Here is an 18,473-nt window from a genome sequence, read left to right on the forward strand (position 1 = left end):
CCCTTGTGCTTTGCACTTGACCAGTCACTGACCCTGATGGGAGGAGGAGCGGGAGGAGAAGACAGAGGCTTCAAGTGGAAAGATGGACGAGGCTGGGCATTTCCTAGCATAAGAAAGGGTTTGGGGTCTTTCCTTGCTACTTCTTGCTAACTCCTTGTTCAGAGGATGGTGGGGAAAATATGTGCAACTGGGGGGGGGGGGTGGAGTGAAGGTCACCAGGCAAGGGGTGCATTGATTTGTTGAAAAAGGCAGCATATGAGGCCTGGCAGTGGGACAGTCGGAGAAAACCAGTTGGTTTTATGTTGTTGTTGTTGTTTTTAACATGCTACATCACTGTCGAAAACAAACAGAAAAGTTTCAAAAATAATATATAATATATATAATATATTTATATAATGAAAAGCTATTGACTAGCAGCAATGATTCTAAAGTTATCTTAGCACCAAGACCATGGGGGTAGGGGGAAGGGACCTGTGGGGGTGGGGGGGTGAAGGTCTGGCAGGACAAGGAAGGGGGAGGTGACATGTTCAGTGTTGATGACAGTTCCACTACGGTTCTCAACGGTGGCATGAGGCCTCGGGGACAAGATACACCAAGAAGGAAGGAAGCCACCACAGTTTTCTAATGTCTGAGCCGAGCAGGTTGGGGACACTGGGGCCATGCCTGTGGCCAGATCACACCATCCTTCGCCCACTGAGAGGGGTGGTACCCGACGGACCACAGGAAATGCAGATCTTCCTCCCTCCCCCCAGATAAACCTGCATCCAGGATGCAGGATCTCTGCATATCAAATATGCATCCATCACATGTGAAAACACAAACAGAAGATTTTAACAGCTCACGCACATCTAAAAAAAAAAAAAAAAAAAAAAAACTCCCTTGCGAGGTATACTGGTAATTAAATGAACAAAAGAGCATTGATCAAGACTCCTCTAGCTTAGACCACTATTTGCCTCAGGGAGCAGGCAAGTGGCTATTTCTAAAGCTTATATCGCGGTTGTGTGTGTATGTGTGTGTGTCTGAGTGTCTGTGTGTGTGTCTGTGTGTAGGCTGATGCCTTGAGAGTCCTGTCTTAGCTCCTGTTTATTCCTTTCTTTTAGGACGTCTCTACCCTGTTCAACAAAAGGAAGCGTCTGCAGACATAGATGCATTATCCACTTTCCCACGACCTTCCCGCCAGGCGGCAGGCCTTGTCATCAGCCTTGTTGCAAAAGACGGACCCCATCTCTAGCGACTCTCATCGGAGTTATGCATAACCCAGGGCACAACTTGCATTGACATCTCCTGCCACTGGACTCTAGCAGGAATTTTCTGATTATTAAAGGGAAAAAAATAGCCCCCAATACATTATATGATTATAAAGACAGAATATAAATAATTCATGTAAATGGAATACATACTTTTCATTTGACCTGTTTTTAGCCAAAAATCGCTGCCCTACTGGGGTCTGGACTTCTTGGCTCTTCATTTCTCCACAGCCCTGGATCGGAACGGAATTAGATCATGTTATCCCACACCAGGTAAAAACAGGAATGGCAAGTGCTCACGCCCCGCTCTTCCCCTAGATTTCAAGCGCAGTGAGAAGGCGCTTTTGCCTTCAGTATAACAGGTAACATGTTCAGGATCCCAGGGGCTGGAAGGAGGGGGTCAACCGCCCAGGGACAGGAGGGGCGACAGAGGTGGGGAGCGGGCTGGTATCACCGTCTGACCGACCCGTTTGTTTCTCAGACCGTGGAAGGAACACTTGTCAGGAAATGAAGAAAAATCTCTCCAGCTGAAGTCGGGTGGGAGGGGGGAAAAAGTCAAACTTCCCGACCCCGATCCACAGCGCACCGTATCCCAAAATCAGAGCTCTTGATTCGGCGGGACCAGCGTGGCAATGAAGAGGCCAAGCGACTCCCCTCGTGAGACCGAACGAGAAAAGAAAAGGCGAGAACACACACCCAAACCCAAACCCCTCCACCCCCGAACGAGAACGTCAACGGGACGAGCTACCCAAAGGTGGTGACAGACCTGTCATCATAGCTTATGCGGTTGGTTGACTGTTAGGTGGGAACACGCGTGGCCCCAGCACATGCTTCTGTGAGTGAAAAGGAGTTTCCACGTGTGTTGCAGCTGCCAAGTTTTGTAGACGAGAGTCAGTTTCCGACGTTATTCCTTTCTGAAAGCTCCCAGTAGCTTCTGGTGGACGTGTCACCTTAGTTTTTAAAATTTTTCAGTGTGGGTTTATATATATATATATATAATATAATATAATATATATTTATATAATATATCAAAGCTTATGAGTATAGATTAAAAAAATATTCAACAGCTTAGTGAACTCTGTGACGCCAGCTCCCTAAATATCCGGATAAAACTCTGACCCGTGGTCCACGGTCTGCAGCACCGGCTTCTGCTCCAGCGCAGACATCCTGCTGAGGACCTCGGCCGACAGTGTGTAACTGTTGCCAGACTTCTCCTCGAACCAGCTGTCCAGGGCTCGCTTGGCATCAAAGTTGGCAATGGGAGGGCCGTTGACAGCGATGGTCAACAGGTCGCTGAGCTGCTCCAGAGTCAGCCGGGAGCGGTGGTTTTTGCGGACTCGCTGCAGGGCGTTGCGGCCTTTCTCGCAGCAAGCGGTGGACGTGGGGAGGACTTTGAGGACCTGGATGATCTTGTTCAAGAGCGGAAACCTCTGCTTGTACTTGCAAATGTGGCCGATCAGGTCTTTGAAGCCATTTTTGGTATAGTAATCGGCCTTGAGTTCCCGCCACTCCATCAGCAGGCTCCCCCGGGGGTCCAGCCCCTCCCGACAGACATCGCGGGAGAAGGTGGGGATGGCTTCCAGGTGATCAAAGATCTGAACCATGTCCTCCTTGCCATAGCTCATGAGCTCCTCGCTGTTCCGGGGCCAGGCGGTCAGGTCGAACACCTGGCAGGCCTTCACGAAGATCCGGCTGCGGGAATCGAACCTCTGAGCGAGGATCACTTGGGTCTTCTGGCAGATCTTCTCCCGGATGGACTGGAACTTGGCCTCGGCCACCCTGAGGTTCTTCATGGCGATCCCGTTGAAGCTCTCCCGGAAGTTCTCTTCGAACTCCTGCAGGTACTCCCCCGGGGAGTCGGCCAGCCGGCTGATCTCCTGGATGGCCTCCTCGATCTTGTCATCCACCTGGGACACCAGGAGGTACTCGCCCTGGAAGACATAGGCCAGGCGTGAGAGCACGGCGATCACGTCCAGGAGGAAGTAGATGAGCTTGATGGACTGGTAGTCCATGAGGAACTGCAGCAGGGCCAGCGCGATGGCCGAGGCGTCCGCCCGCTGGGTCTGGCTGCTGACGTCCTTGAGGTGGGCCACCACCTCCAGGTAGTCCTTGATGAGCGCATTGAGGACGTTCTGCTCCCCGATGATCCACCTCACGGCCCGGATGTCCCCCAGGAACTCCGTCTCCTCGCAGAGGGTGGAGGCCGTGGACCGCAACTCGCACATGAGGCGTGGCGAGTAACGGTAGAAACTCAGCAGCTGCTTCAGGTTGTTCTCCAGCTCCTCCAGGCAGGGCAGCTCCTTCCCACTGATGGCATCCAGGATCTCCAGGTGGGGCCGGTGCACCATGAAGGGCAGGCACAGCAGCCAGGGCAGCGTCTTGCGGATGGTCATGAACATGCTGGCCCGCAGGCTGGCCGTGACGTTGGCCCCGTCGATGCCCAAGCCGACGGTGGGCTTCTCATCCTGCAGCCGGATGCCCAGGCCCGAAAAGGCCCGGTCAAGCGCCTGGAGATAGCTCTCTGTGCTGGAGAACCCCAGTTCCTGCAGGGACAGGAACTCCGTGGCCGGGGGCCCGTCGCTGCTGGTGTATTGGACGTAGACGGCCACCGTGTCGGCCAGCAGGTCGTCGCTCTGCCCGTCCAGGATGATGCTGAGGCACGGCGACTGGCGGATGCGCTCCACCAGGTCCTCGCGCAGCGCCCGGGCGATGTGATGGATGAGGATCTGGCAGTCTCCCTCGTTCATGTACTGGTCCACCACCTTGAGCTCACACTTCCGCAGCAGCTCGGCCAGGGGCCGGAAGTCCAGGTAGGGCCTGCCCTCCAGGGCCAGGTGGTAGGCGGTGTTGAAGAGCAGCGTCATGTTGCGACACATCTCCTCCGTCTTCTCGGGGTGCATGCGGAGCTTGTAGAGCTGCAGGCACTTCTTGTGCAGGTTGCTCTGGCTGTGCAGTTTGATGGTGTGGATCTTGAACTGCTTGGAGCCGATGATGAAGGCCGAGGTCCGGGAGGACTGCACCGTGTACTGGCGGCAGACGTGGCACCACATCTCATTGAGGGTCGGGGAGTACCGCAGGAACCAGAACTTCTTCAGCCACTCCTGCTTGAAGCGCCGGATTCGGCGCCCGGTGGCCGACGACATCTTGGAAGGCTCGTCGGTGGCCGTCATCATGTCGTTGGAGACGGATTCGTCTGCCGAATCGACTTCCTGGTCATCGTCCTCCATGATGGCGGGGCCGGAGACCAGGCTCTCGGAGGCTGGAAGACAAACGGGAAAGAAACAGTTACACCCACCCGGGGGGCAGGGCGGGGGTGGGGAAGCACAGAGGTTCCCAAACTGAAAGCAAGACTGTCCCAAAGGGAGGGGTCACATTCCGTGAAACAGATGCCGATTCCTACCACAAACTGAATCCCAGCCTGGAATTCCTCAATAAGCCCTCGTGTTATCCACGCGTGTCTCACCCTCTTCGTGGACGCGCCACGGTGGCCCCCGTGCACCAGGCTGCCTGCCCTCACCCTCCACACGGAGGCGCTCAAGAGACTTAAAGTTCTGTGTCAACTGAGCCGCGCAGGCAGGAGAGCAGAGCTGATGGAGGAACGAGGGTCTCGTCCACCCCACCACGGACGTGGTCAGTGGAAGCTAGCTGCCCCTCCTGCGAAGGCAGCTTGGGCCCCAGGGATTTCAGGATCAGAATGCACTTTAGCTAAGAGATGTGCTTGGAATATCCGAAAGAGCTCATTCTGAGCTAAGGGATGCGGTTAAGATAGGAAGTGCTGTGTACATCTCGAGCTCAGCTGCAGATGTGGACTGAACAGGCTTCCTCAAGGATGACCCACTCCAAAAGGTCCAGGCAGCCCACAGGGAAGGCAGCTGAATGCCCTGTATCCCCATCGGGAAGGCCGAGGCTCTCCCCCACGGGACAGCCTCTTGGGACTGGGGAGAGAGAGAGAGAGAGATGGGGTTTAGAAGCTGGGCTTTGGGGAAAGACACAGAGAAAGGTAAGGGGTCAAGAACACAGCACACACCCCTCCTGCAGCGGAAGTTCCTTTATTGAGGAGGAGGATACAAGAGCGAGTCGCAGAGCCCCCACCGGCGCTGTAAGGCGGACCATCGGAGGCCCCCCGAGGCCGTGGCCGGTGCCCGCCTCCCAGGTACAGGTCCCAGGTGTCCCCAGAGGTGGCCCCACCGGGAGCACCAGGCCCCCCCTCTGCACTGCCCACCGCGAGCTCTTCCCTCCGACAACCGTCTCATCCACACCAACTTACCTGCGGGGTCTGAGAACTCTGGGAGCTCCAGTACCTGTGCGGGCAAGGTGGGGGGCTCAGGAAGTGTGCCAGACTTAAGCATGTCTAGTTCGGCCTGCAGTTCCCGGACCTTCTTCTTTAGGCGAATACAGTTAGGACAAAAAGAGGTGGTGGGAAGCTCGTGAGGGTCGGAGGCAAGGGAGGCCTCGGCGGGACTGTCGGCCTTGAACGACGACGGCTCCTCTTCTTCATCCTCCAAGGGGCCTGCCTCCTTGGGAGCCCCCTGGGGGATCTTCCAGTCCCCCTCCCCCTGGGTCCGGCTGACATTCTGCACGCCATGCGACACGGTCATTGCACACTGACTGTAGCCGTCGTCCTGGTACTTGGGGACCTTCCTGATGACCAGCGAGGTGCTCAGAGCCAGCTGATGGGCTTCTACCTTTGCAGATTCCAGGGAGGCCTCCAACACGTCCTTGAAAATGAGGTCAATTTTCTTCTTCTTGGCCTGAGGGTGCACGTCCCCCTCATCAAAGCCACGCTTGTAGGGACTTTTGCCCTGTCTCAACACAGGGAGCGGAAGGGGGCCCCTCAGGTCTTCTGGGTTATCCAGAGCCTGCTCAGACTTCTCCCTCTGCAACCTCTTCTCTCCTAGGAAGGAAAACCAGGGTGTGAGGAAGTGGGGAAAAGCCCCAAAGAGCAGAAAGCAACAGAAAACAAAGCGCTCCTGTTAGGAAGTCCATTGACACGTCCCCCTGGGGCTGGCCTTGTGCGGCAGGTGTGGCAAAAGGGAGGCAGGTGACTCCATGGCTCGCGGGGTCTTGAGTCCAAAGACCCGGAAAAAAGTGGGAAGAACTCTTTTTAAAGAAACCATTTCAATGGAGCCCTATGTATAGAAGCTCTATGTTTATAAATTGAGCAGATGCTAGGGAGGAGGGGAGCTGGAAGTTAAGGAACTTGCCATCCCATCATCCTAGAAGATGCCCTCCCACCTGATTGGGCAGGGTGGGTGGTAGCAATCTCAGCTAAGTGCGATGGCTTCCCCATCGGTCTAGGCTTCTCCTCCGGTCCCAGCAATTGGAAGAAAGATTGGCTGCTTCGACTTGGTAAAAGGTACACATGAAACACGGAGTCCCATTCCTTCCTCCTCCCTGACTCTTGGGAGACGGCTGCTGCGGGCAAAGTCTGCCCTAGAGCAACGGTCCTTTCTGATTCTCCCAGTAATCAGAAGCCTGGGAGCAATGTGAGGAAGCACGGCCTGAACCTCTGTGGTTCTCACGGAGGCCCGAGGCAGGAAGAAAAGGGAACGTGGGGACACTGACAGCTGCCGTGGGCTCCAAGCTGGCAGCCTCCAACAAGATAAAACACAGCGCGCCCACACTGACCCAACGCATTCTCAAAATGCAGTAGCTGTGTGTCCTTATCTGACAATTCTAAGGACGCTTCCTTTTCTAGTTTTTTTCTATCATGTAAATGACGTCAAAGACTTGGTGAGCTCCCCAGCAGTAAATTATGTTAGCCTGATTCTTCAAAATGGCCAAGAGAGTTTCAAAAATTACTACAGATATGCCAATGCTGCCTGGAGGGACGGATGTTAAGAGGGGCCCTCAGAAGATTCTGGCAGCTGCCTCTGGAGCTGGGAAGCTTCAGAGGCTTCCTGGGATCTGGGACGGGGCTCTGGGAGATGTGACTCTGACCAACGACCTGACCTGAATGTACGTTGTATTTCTGCTTCCAAGAGCGGCATTTGCTAAAGGCCTCTGAGTGAAGACCAAGGGCTCTCCATGTGCAATCCAGATGTTCCAGGCTGTGACCAAGCCTTGGCATCCCATGGCCGCCATGGGGTGCTGTGCCCCAGCCTTTGTGTGACTCCAGGTTTCCCACACGTAACAGCACAGAAGGGAGCAACCTATTCAGGAGGCCCCTTTCTGTCCTCCCAGGAACGCTTAAGGAACCACCTTATCTCCACTGCTCTTGAAACTCAGGTGGCTCCCTGCAGCCTAATTTCTATAACAGCTGAGGGGCGGCAAGGGTGGAGATGAAGAGAATTGTTAAAATAGTCAACACTATGAATGCAACATTCGTGTTACGGAGTAGACACTTGCCCATCAGAATCTGGGAAAGTCAAGGGTCACTCTTTCACTTTCTCATGGACCCATCAGGCAGCAAACAGCTGAGGCTGTTGGGAGGTCAAGGCTACCCATCCCTGGGGATTCGTCATCCTCCAGGACAATGTTATTCAAATTTTCTAGGATGAGCAGGAGAACTCTTTGGGCTCAAGGTTCCCAGAAAAATCCATGGCTCAAAAAAAAAGACCTTTAAGCATTACAGACTTGATTCTAAAGCCTCCATAAAACATGAGGGAAACCCCACAAAGTAAATCAATAACTGAAAGTAGATAAAGAACATAAATTATTTGAATATATGCATTAGATACAGCCTATTCTCAACAGAAAACCACAAAGGAATCATTTATACTCTTCAGGAAGCCGTTTGGGGCTCTAACTAATGTCCCTACTTAATGAGGACTAGTCGATCTTGCTCTGGCCTTTATCCGGGCTCCAGCCTCCAGTTACAAAGAAGCCTCCTTCCAGGTAAGACCTTATGTGATTGAGCATGTGGAGGGCGGGGTCCCTCCTCCACAGCAGGACTGGCACGCAAATCTAAGACATCACTAAGCACATCCAGAGTCTGCCAAAGCTACACGTCTAAAGGCCGGTGAGCTCCATGGCTGCTCCCAAGGGCTTTAGGGCCAAGCCCACCTTCTCCTCTGGCCCTGCCCCATGGTGGCTTTCGGTTTCCCTTCTGTTTCCTACTTCTCAGCCTGGCCAGGAACAGACACTCCTTCCTCCTGTGTCTTCAGCTGTCTTGGTTTATCTCAGGTCACGTCTGTCTGCCACGATCCTTTGAACCACTCCTGAAAGCTCATGCCCTTCTCTGAGCATTCCCCTTGGGTCTTGGGGCTCTCTGAGGATGACGCAGCTTGAGGTGCTTTGGCGAAGACAAGGGGGAAAAACGACATTAGAGGTCCAGAAGAATTCAAGAAGATCATGGCCAGGGGATGGAAAGCATGTCTTCAGATATGACGTGTGGTTGTCTCTTCTTCTCGTGATATGATTTCTTTTTTGAGACCTCCTGGTGGTCTTCATTCATTTCTTCTTTTATCCATTCAACAGAGATTTACTGAGCACCTACTATGTATCAGGCACTTTTCTACAAGGCATTTCCAGAGGTCAAATGTCAACCATTGCAATCACGTCGGGTAAACATGCCTTCCTGAGTGTAATCGGCATGTGTGTGCCCAGCTCCCAGCTCCAAAGAAGACAAAGAGATGAATGTATCTATTGGGTCTCCTCTCATTGCCCATCCAATCACCAGATACCTTTTACCAAGTCAGGCAGCATCTGTGCACTCAAAGTCCACAGTTTGCTTTGTTCCATTTGGGTTTCAAAGATAGCTTAATTTCAATGGGTCATTCTCATCCCTCTTTTCATCTTTCCCCCTCATATTCCAACGGAAGCTTTATCTCCAGCAATTAGGTTGGTCAGGAACATGATACGGTAGGGTTTGGGGATGGCCTTGGTTCCCGAGACCAGATGGACTCTGGTTTTAGTGCAAGATCCCACTGGAAAAAGGACCTGGACTCACCTGTTTGCCCTGGCACAGCTGAGGATGGAGTAAAGGGGCAAAGGGCTAGGAGCTGGGGAGTATTTTAAACCACTTTCAAATGACTCATTTAAATGGAGCCTGTGTGGACACTCACCCACCAGGCCACGACCCACATGGCAAGTCACCTTCCCTCCTCCCTCTAACCTTCTTCTATAGTGATTGTTCTTTCATAGCATGGCAATAGGAATGCCAGGAATGAGACCAGGAGGAAGCCAGGAAGAAACTCGTTTTGTCTGGGAGGCCCCGTAACACTGTAGGTAAAAAGCTTAGACCTCGGACTCAGACAGATGTGAGTTAGGAGGCTAGCTCTGCCCCTGCCGTATCCCAGGGCTTCTGGGTGAGTCACTGTATTTACTGATGCTCAGTTTCTACATTTGTAAGATGGGGTTAATAATCCACATGATATCATCAGTATTGAAAGTTTAGAACTGAGGGCTTTCAAGGGTGAAGCAGACATTGTTCGAAATCTTCTCACCGGTGGGGCAGGGGCTACTGTGATGACGACATGGGACCCGGTAGAAAACCTTCGTGGTACATATTAAGTACTCAGTAAATGCTACCTCGTATCGCTGCAGTTACTGAGGCAATGGCAATGGATGACATCCTTCCATCAATTCGAGTTGGAGAAACAGTCAATTCTGATTAAGCTTATATGCTTGGCTTTGGGGACGTGCCTCTCTCCCTGATACTCTGAAATGTCTATAGTAGGGCTTCTGACTGTTTTTGAGCAGGGAGAACACACAGGGTGGCCACAGCCCAGCCTCCAGCGGCTTCTCAGATCCAGCCCATCAGTTCCCCCAAGTCCCTCGGGGTCTCCCCACATCTGGGGTACTGCATGGCCCATCAGTTTGCCTGGAGAGCTCCTAGAGAAGCATTTCTGGCCTCCCCAGGGCTAGGTGGTGGGCGTGGCCCTCCCCTGGGGCGCGGGCACTCACCTCTGGCCAGGTTGCGGTGGATGGTTTCCTGGGACATGCTGTGCAGGCGCTTCATGTAGTCCTCGCTGTACCAGACCCGCAGCCACTCCCCGGGCCGGATGTCCCGGCAGGCCCGGAAGTAGATACGCTCGCTGTGCTGGAATGCCAGCAGGTTCTGCTCCCTCTCCTCCCGGGAGATGACCACGTACCTGGGGGCGAGGGGGACAGGTGAGAATGCATGGACCATTCTAGGGTGAGTGCCTGCCAGTGCCAGGCACGGTGCCCGTGTGGCTGGACAGCCACCAGCCTGTGGGCATCTGCAGAATCCACAGAGCAGCTGCCCTGCTGAGGAAAGGAACACCAGCTGGAGTCGGTCCCTTGTCTCACTGTTTTGTGTGACTTCAAGCAAACCTCTGAACCTCTCAGGATCTCTGTTTCCTGAAACTGGAAATGACACCTGCCCTGCCTACCTCCTAGGTCCTGGTAAGTACAAGATTCAACAGCAGGTATACAGGTGACAGAAAACTGAAAGAGCATCTGGCCCACTCTTCATTAACTTTTAACCGTAGGGGTTCCCAGATACCCACAGGCCTCTGACACTGGTAAGGGTGAGATCCTTGAACTGTTTCAGTATGTCACAAAATCTAGCAGAAACAAGCCATGTGACAAGCGTGCCCACGAGATCAATTAAATGCTCGAGATCAAAAATCTTTAAAAATAGGGGATCTGATGGGAACGGGGAGAGGGGTAAATAAGAGGCCAGGAAAGGTTAGCAACCACTGGTTAATCTAAGTCATTTTAGGGTAAGGAAACTGAGGCTCAGAGAGGCTAAGTGACTTGCCTAAGGTCACACAGCTAGTAAACAAGACATGGAGCACTGAGGAATGTTCCCACTAGAACATTCAAATCTTATGTGGGCATGTCAAGCACCAACTTAGCAATGCCCAAATAACCTTAAAAGTTCTGTCAAACCCTCACAATCTATGGCCCTCACTCATTCTCCCTGAAACAACATTTCCAACATCCAACCTGCCACCTCACTCACCTCCAAAAGGTGAGAAGATGCAACATCTGAAAAGTGGAGATGTACAAATCAAATGGGCAAGAGGACATTATTTAGAGTTTTAGGGTTCTGTGCCATGCCTAGGAAATTCGTAGTCAAAAAAACTTTTTGGGAGTTCCCTTCATGGTTCTGCAGTTAACAAACCCGACTATCATCCATGAGGATGCAAGTTCGATCCCTGGCCTCGCTCAGTGGGTTAAGGATCTGGCGTTGCAGTGAGTTGTGGTGTAGGTTGCAGACGCAGCTCGAATCTGGCGTGGCTGTGGCTGTGGTGCAGACCAGCAGCTACAGCTCTGATTAGACCCCTAGCCTGGGAACCTCCATATGCCATGGGAGTGGCCCTAAAAAGACAAACAATAACCAAAAAAACCAAACTTCTTTTCCTTATGCTATGATTTGTCTCAAAAGCCAGGGAAGAAATCAAAGTCTGCCTGACTGGTACAGTCCAAAGAATTGCACTTGGAGCAGACCAGGGGAAATTAGTTCACAGAAAAAAATTCAAATGGACAAAGAACAAATCAAAGTGTTCAGCATCACTAGTAACAAAGGAGGCGCAAAGTAGCACATTGTCTCATTGGCAGAGATCAATTTTTTAAATGATGAGCTCTGTATTGGTAGAAGTGTCAAGACTAGTGTCTCCCATACTGGTGGTGGAGAAGAAACTGGTACAGCCCTTTGGGAAACAAATCGGCAACACAGACTTGAATGAGGATTTCATGTTCACAGAAGCACTACTCACAATGGTCAAAAGCAGGAAGCAACCCAAGTGTTCATTGATGGATGAAGGGATAAACAAGATGTGGTATATCCACCCAATGGAATATTAGTCAGCCATAAAAAAGGAAGGGACTTCTTGCAGGACATTACACCCAAAAAAATCAGAATATACATTCTTCTCAAGTGCATGTGGAACATTCTCAAAGACTGATCACATCCTGGGGCACAAACCTAACCTCAACAAATTTAAGAGTACAGAAATTATTTCAAGTGTCTTCTCTGACCACAATGGCGTGAAACTAGAAATCAACCACAGGAAAAGAAATGAGAAAAAACTAGCTACATGGAGACTAAACAACATGCTACTAAAAAACCAATGGGTCAACGAGAAAATCAAAAAGGAAATTAAAAGGAAGGGAATTCTGACCCAGGCTACTACATGGAGTATCCTTGAAGACATGTACTAAGTGAAATAAGCCAGTCACCAAACAAATACTATACAAGTCCACTCATACAAAGTAGTCAAATTCACAGAGACAGAATGCAGAATTGTGACGGCCACGGGTTAGGGGAGGGGTAAATAGGGAGTTAGTGTTTAATGAGTACTGAGTCACGGCTGGGGAAAATGTGAAGCGTTCAGGAGAGGGAGGGCAGTGATGGTGGCCCAACAATGTGAATGTACTTAATACCACTGAACTTTACACTTTAAAAATGGTTAAAATGGCAACTTTTATGTTATGTGGATTTTTTCAAAACTTTTGAAAAAGTTTGAAAAAATTAGAATGTTAAGATGCAGACCAAAAACACAAACCCCGTGTGCTACCAGGCTGACTGTTCCACTGTTTGAAATAGTGCAGAAGCAAAACCATCTAAACGTCCAATACTAGATAAATGATTTAATAAACCATGCTATCTTGGTACAATGGAATGTTACTCATCTACAGAAAAATGTTTTCACAGAATATTTCATGACATGGAAAAACGGTCCTGATGGAATGCAAAGTGGGCACAAGAGGACTGAAAGCTATTATATTAGGATTCTAATCATGCTTTCAACACAAGCCTGGGTCAACCACTTGAAGGAAATAGACCAGTGTTTTCGCAGTGATTATCCATTATAGAAGGGTCTGCCTTGTAATTTTCTGTACTTTCCAAGTCTTCCTTAATAAGAAATTAATACAGTTACTACTCCCTCTTTCCCATACCCCCAAAGAAAGAAAAGACATATCCAAACACCCACTCTGCTGCAGGATGGCAGTGGCGACAGTCATGGCAGCCAGGAGCTTTGGGAATCTACTTCTGTGGTACCCCACGCAGAGAGCCCCTCGCATACAATCTGAACTCTCCCACCGCAGGAGTCTGCCTTTCCTTCACACGTGTGATTTCTTCTGACTGTGCAAACTATTTTCCCATCCCCAACTTAGCAAGAGCCCGGGACGTGACATCCACAATTGATCAGCCCAGTGGTTAGCAGAGAACAGAACCGAGGTAGCTCCAAACCCTCCTACTCCCAGACACAGAAGGCAAACCCATCCATTCACGTTTTGTTTTGTTTCTTTCTCACAAGAATCACTTGAATCAGAAAGCACAAGGAAAGAATACAGTCCTCTCTGTTTTTTTCGTTTCTAAACAGCTGTCAGGCTCTAAAAGCTAGAATTACTTTCTCTGGCACTCAACGTTAAGAGAAAAAGATAGACGAGGAACACATAACTCCCAGGGAGGTATTCCAAAGAGAGTACGTCAGAAGGTTTAGAAAGATTCAAGTCAATTTCCCTTTCCACCTCCTGGTGTTTTCCTACAAGAATCAATATTTAGGACGAGCACTCCAAATCTTTGCATGGATCACAGAGTATCTTCAAAGATCAAAATTTGTTCAGCATCTGGTTGTATGCAGTGGTTCTACAAGTTGGCATTTGAAATAGGCAAGTCTCAGTGCATTCTAACAACCCATTTCCCTGAGAAACTGTTTACGCTATATAATGGGGGGGGTGGTTAAAATGAAATGGAGCCAGCTAAGTCCCACACTCGTCCCTTCTAAGCAGGTCTCCCCCTTGTAAGTATTTTGCAGTAAGGCCCAATGACTTGATCCACTCCCAGAATCCTTCTGTCCCCACGCAACAATCCCTGGATGAAGAACCAGGCTTGACCCAGTACATGACTACAGGTGAGCAAGAGCCCTTTCTGGAACAGAAGGCTTTCAGGGATTGAAAGCCTTTCTATCTGTTGAGTTTCCGTGTCGCTGCCTCATTGGAGGGCAAGCACAGAGTAGGTGAGAAGGACGGTGGAAAAGGCCTAGCGCCGGCAGCTCTGCAAACATTAGCGCTCATCTGATAGCGTTTCAAATCAAACTCACTGAGTTGATGCCCTTGGAAGCAATCAAGACGGTGGGTGGTGGGGGCGGAGCGGGGGGGACTGAAACTTTCACGATGATAATGGATTGTTTTTCTTCCAGACTCTTCGCTGACTTGGGGTATGGGCTCGATAGCACTGAGACAACACTCTCCAGGCCTCACCCACTGTGTCTTATCAAGCGCACCACGTTTTCTAGCTGGGTCAGGAAATGACCATCAGTTTCAACTCAAGAGAGAAAAGAGCGCACGGAGCATCTGTTTCGCTGGAGGGGCAAGACAAAAGCTAGATCAGACACTCCTGCTCAGTGGCTTTGTCTCTGGTGGAAAGGAAGCTGCCCCGGGCACAGAGGCAGAGATGGGAAAAGCGTGATCAAGAAGAGGCTGGGCTCTGTATTCTCACATGCACTGAGGTCTCTGGGCTGGGCCGGGGGTAGGATGGGTCTTTGGGCCATGCTTCCACCCACTAGATGGTCCCCTGGATTCTAACAAACCACCCAGGTGGCCCTTGGTGTGGCTCAGACTCTTAGGAGGGGCATCCTTATCTTAGGCCGCCTGTTCATTTCCACCCACTGGCCCCCGTCTCGCCTTCCTGCTTGATGTGCTAGCCCCACAATCCCCATGGAAGCCAAGAAAAAGAAACTGAAATCTTTTCTCTCTTAAGTCGACAAGTCTCTTCATCTCTCTGTCCCCTTTGCTTCCAACTCAGCCCCTTCCCTTCCCGGGACCAGAGGGTGATGCCAGCCCGTCAACACTTAGTATCTTGACCTTAGTGGGAAAGACCCCAGGGCCGGTTTCACAGCATCTTTGTATCTCCTGGAGATCGGATAATCTTGATTTCCATGACAATGCTTTTTGGCCAAGAATGGCAGAGGATGACCTGGATTCCAAGAGGTCAAAGGCAGGCTGGAATGTTCCAGAAAGTGGGTGGATCCCCGGTCAGGACCGGAAGTAAGCGAGGGCAATGGACAGGTCAGGGGGTCCCTCTCCTGCTGAGGAGACTCCCAGAGAGGAGTCAGAGAAGCCACGTCAGTTACTCTGAAAGGTCTCAGATCTAGGTGGGCAGGGCCTTACCTGTGACAGATACTCAGATCAGTGGGGAAATGACCCAAAAAAGTGAGGGCCTCAGGGTGGTCCCTGGGGTACACTGGCAGACTGATCCTTCTGGAGAGCCTCCTGCCAGAAATGGTGAATTTCTTTCCAGGACGCCTCACATACTTTCAGGGAACAAAAGGTAAAACTCATTGAGCAACATCGCACTTTCGATGTGCAGAGAAATTCAATAGAGCCTAACGATTTCCTCTCCGGATGCTCTGTCTCCCTCAGGCCATCGGGTCCTCTCCTTCCCTCTAAGGGCTGGCATGGTGCTGAACACAGGGCATCTGAGAGCCGATGAGGCCTGGGAACTGCCAGAGGCACCTGAGCCCCTCTCTTGCCCATGCACTTTTCCTCAGTCATCTAACCCCTGCTTTGGGGGCCTTGAGGTTTTCACGGGAAGCGAAGAAAGAGAATATACACCAAAGAAAGATGCTGGAGACTGGGTGTGTTCCAAGTGTGAGATCAATGTCTTTTTATTGCCATCTTAACAAAAATACTTGGGAGGCAATCTTTGATTCCAGCATCAGAGGGCAGGGGGGGGGGGGGGCAATGCCAGACAATAGTCAAGCCATCGGGCTGTCGGACAGGGGAGTGTTCAGTTTGGGGGAACAGGAACCCCCAAAGAACACAGAATGGGGAGAAGGAGCCCAGGACACAGGGACACTGAGGTTGCCCTCCATTCTCCCTACACGGGGCAAAGCCTGAGCTGGGTCTAGAAGCAGCACTCCAGGAAGGGCTGCGACAGACACCAGCCACAGCAATGCTCCCTGCCCCCACCGTGGCTCTAGGGGGCGGGTGTGGGAGGGCGGAGGGTCGGGGAAGGAGAGTTCCTGCCAGGGTCAGCCTCAGGCCAGGGAGCAAAGAGGACACAGAGCTGAGCTGCACCCACATCAGAGCTAAGCTTGCACCCGCCACCCCCCCACCTCCCTCCCTCACTCTAAGAACCTGGCTCTCTGCCCACACTCCAAAACCAAACGTGAAGCTTCAACATGTGTGTAGCTAATGCAGACGCAGCCCAAGCAAGCAGAGGCAAGGCATGCTGGAACCTGGAATGGGACTGGAGCCCCGCTGGGCTCTGGGTTCTTTTAGAAGCCAGAGGAGGGGTTGCCTTCTGGATCCTGAGACTTGGGCCCTGCTTCTCCCCAGCCACTGGCTGTCAGCCTTCGGGCTGGGGGGGTGGGAGGTTGGACTCACGCCCTAAATGCTGCTGTCGCCTCCCATTCACACCCCAAAGAGCTTGGCAAGGGCAGGCAAGGAGCAACATGCCTTCTAAGCCCAGACATGGCCTCTACAGGGGAGCTGGAAAAATCCACAGACCTGGCTTCCAGTCCTGGCCCCCTGGGACCGTGGCTTCATTTGTCATCTATGCGATGCAGATGGTGATGGTAATAATGACGACCAAATACCCGACCTGGCTGCCTCTCCGATCGCCACGAGGACCCACTGCAAGACACATCTGCGAGTGCAGGGAGAAGCATCACAAGCCCTAAGAACTTCAGATCGTCTTCTGCTTCCTCCGACGTCACCCCATTCTTCTCCCCGCTCCACAAAAGGCAAGCATGGCAGCTGAGCACACGCGCGCACGCGCAAGGGCAAGCGGAAGGCCAAGGCAGGGGAGCCCCCACCCTGGGGCTCAGAGCCCTGGGAGAGGGGGAGACAGACCCCTTCCAGGAAGGGCTGAGCTCTGCTTGCCCAACCTCAGGCCTGGCCCCCTTTGAAAGCCCCCGGATCAGGGCCAGGGAGGCTGATGCAGCAGCCCTGAGGATGGAAAGCAGGAGTCCATTCGGCTGCTCCCCACACTTGCTCCCCCCTTCCCGGCAAAGGCCTGCTGCCATGGGGTGCAGACCAAGAGGAGGCTGACCCTCCAGGCCAAGTGAGCATCAAGCAGGTAGCTTTTCCTGCATCTTGAGCACATCTGCCAAAGATGAGGGAGTAGGGCTGAATACTTGCCCCGTTAGAGACCAGGGCGGCCGACCTGAACTCGGTGAGGAGACGCGGTCCCCCCAACACCCTACAAAGGTCATCGATCTCGGACACGAGAGACTGGCCTCTGTCTCAAGGCCAGACACCCCTCCTGCAGCTCTCTTCCTCCCAGCGCAGACTGGCCGGCTTAGAAATTGTGCTTTCTCTTCCGAGACCTGGTAGTCCGTGTGGGGGCTGGTGCCGGGGGTGCCTCTGGGGGCTCCGCTGGGGGAGCCTCGGCCTGGGGGGTAGAGCCCGTGGGGGCTGCCCCTTCAGGCCCCCGCTGAGATGCCTGAACCCCATCCCGGATCTCTGTCAGCGTCTGGCACATCTGGCTGACGCGGCTGGTCAGCTCGGCCATGGCCTGGCCGATGACATGCATGCTGTTGGCCATGTCCCGGTGCACTGTCACCAGCTCCTGGCAGAACTGCCGAAAGACCTCAGTCTGCTGGGCGTGGGCGTGGAGGAGCTGCCAGTCAAGGCCCGCGCTGGGTGGGCTGGGGTGCGGCCGAGGGGTCCGGCAGGCGGTCTGGGCCGGGGGCGAGGGTCGGGGCAGGGCCTCAGGCTTGGGGCCCACTGTCTCGGATTGGTCGGAGGAAGAGGAGGAGCGGAGCAAGGTGGGCCTGGCCAGGCAGGCCTCTTCCTCTGGCGACGGCTGCAGGGGCACCCGCAGGGGCTGCCTCGAGGGCCCGGGTGTCTCCTCATCTTCATCATCTTGCAGAATAAAAAACAAAGAAGGGTAGATGATTACAACGAGGAGAGAGAAGGCAGCCCTGGGTTCAGACCACCCTGCAGGGTTACCCAGCATCCCCCACCCTGCTACCCCTCAGCCTAGTTCAGTGCGTGCCCTCTCCACCACCCACCCAGGGAGGGAGAAGCACCTGCTCCCTACATCCCCAAGGTGCTCGGGCCAGGCACCGCCGGGGAGACATGCGAGCATGAGCAGAGGCCACCTCCCCAGACCGCCTTCCTTTCCCAGGAATAGCAACATTCCAGCGGGACCCCAGTCCCGTGACAGTGTGTCAACCAGGGGCTCACTTCCACTCTCTGTGACTCAGTTTCTGCAAAGCAAGGGTAACAACTCTCTAAATACCGCTCAAGAAGCCAACACAAGAGCAAAGACAGGAAGGCACTCGGCAGAGCACAAAGAGCGACACCTGCCAAACGGGGCCAGCTGCTTTTGGCCGCCCTGAGTGCCAGCCATTTCTGAGT

The 18,473-nt window shown here is 52.6% G+C and overlaps 1 protein-coding gene across 4 annotated transcripts in view; it reads right to left on the reverse strand.

Moving 5' to 3' along the window:
• Positions 1-2,206: 2,206 nt before the first annotated feature.
• The window catches only part of PRDM11 (PR/SET domain 11), an 85,298-nt gene continuing 69,031 nt past the window's right edge, over positions 2,207-18,473 (reverse strand). For 3 of the 4 annotated variants that reach the window (XM_021083148.2, XM_021083150.2, XM_021083149.2), the window contains exons 6-8: positions 10,095-10,282; positions 5,515-6,141; positions 2,207-4,506 (exon numbers count right to left, since the gene is read on the reverse strand). In XM_021083148.2, the coding sequence (XP_020938807.1) occupies positions 2,342-4,506; positions 5,515-6,141; positions 10,095-10,282 (2,980 nt within the window). In that variant the 3' untranslated portion in view covers positions 2,207-2,341. The remainder of the gene's footprint in view (positions 4,507-5,514; positions 6,142-10,094; positions 10,283-18,473) is intronic. The other variant, XM_085010088.1, reaches the window with a different exon arrangement.

This window comes from Sus scrofa, chromosome 2 (assembly GCF_054392235.1).
Source record: "Sus scrofa isolate SSC_HxYL_T2T_F1_AM1 chromosome 2, Sscrofa_HxYL_maternal_Yorkshire_Landrace_v2.0, whole genome shotgun sequence".
Classification (NCBI taxonomy): Eukaryota; Metazoa; Chordata; class Mammalia; order Artiodactyla; family Suidae; genus Sus; species Sus scrofa.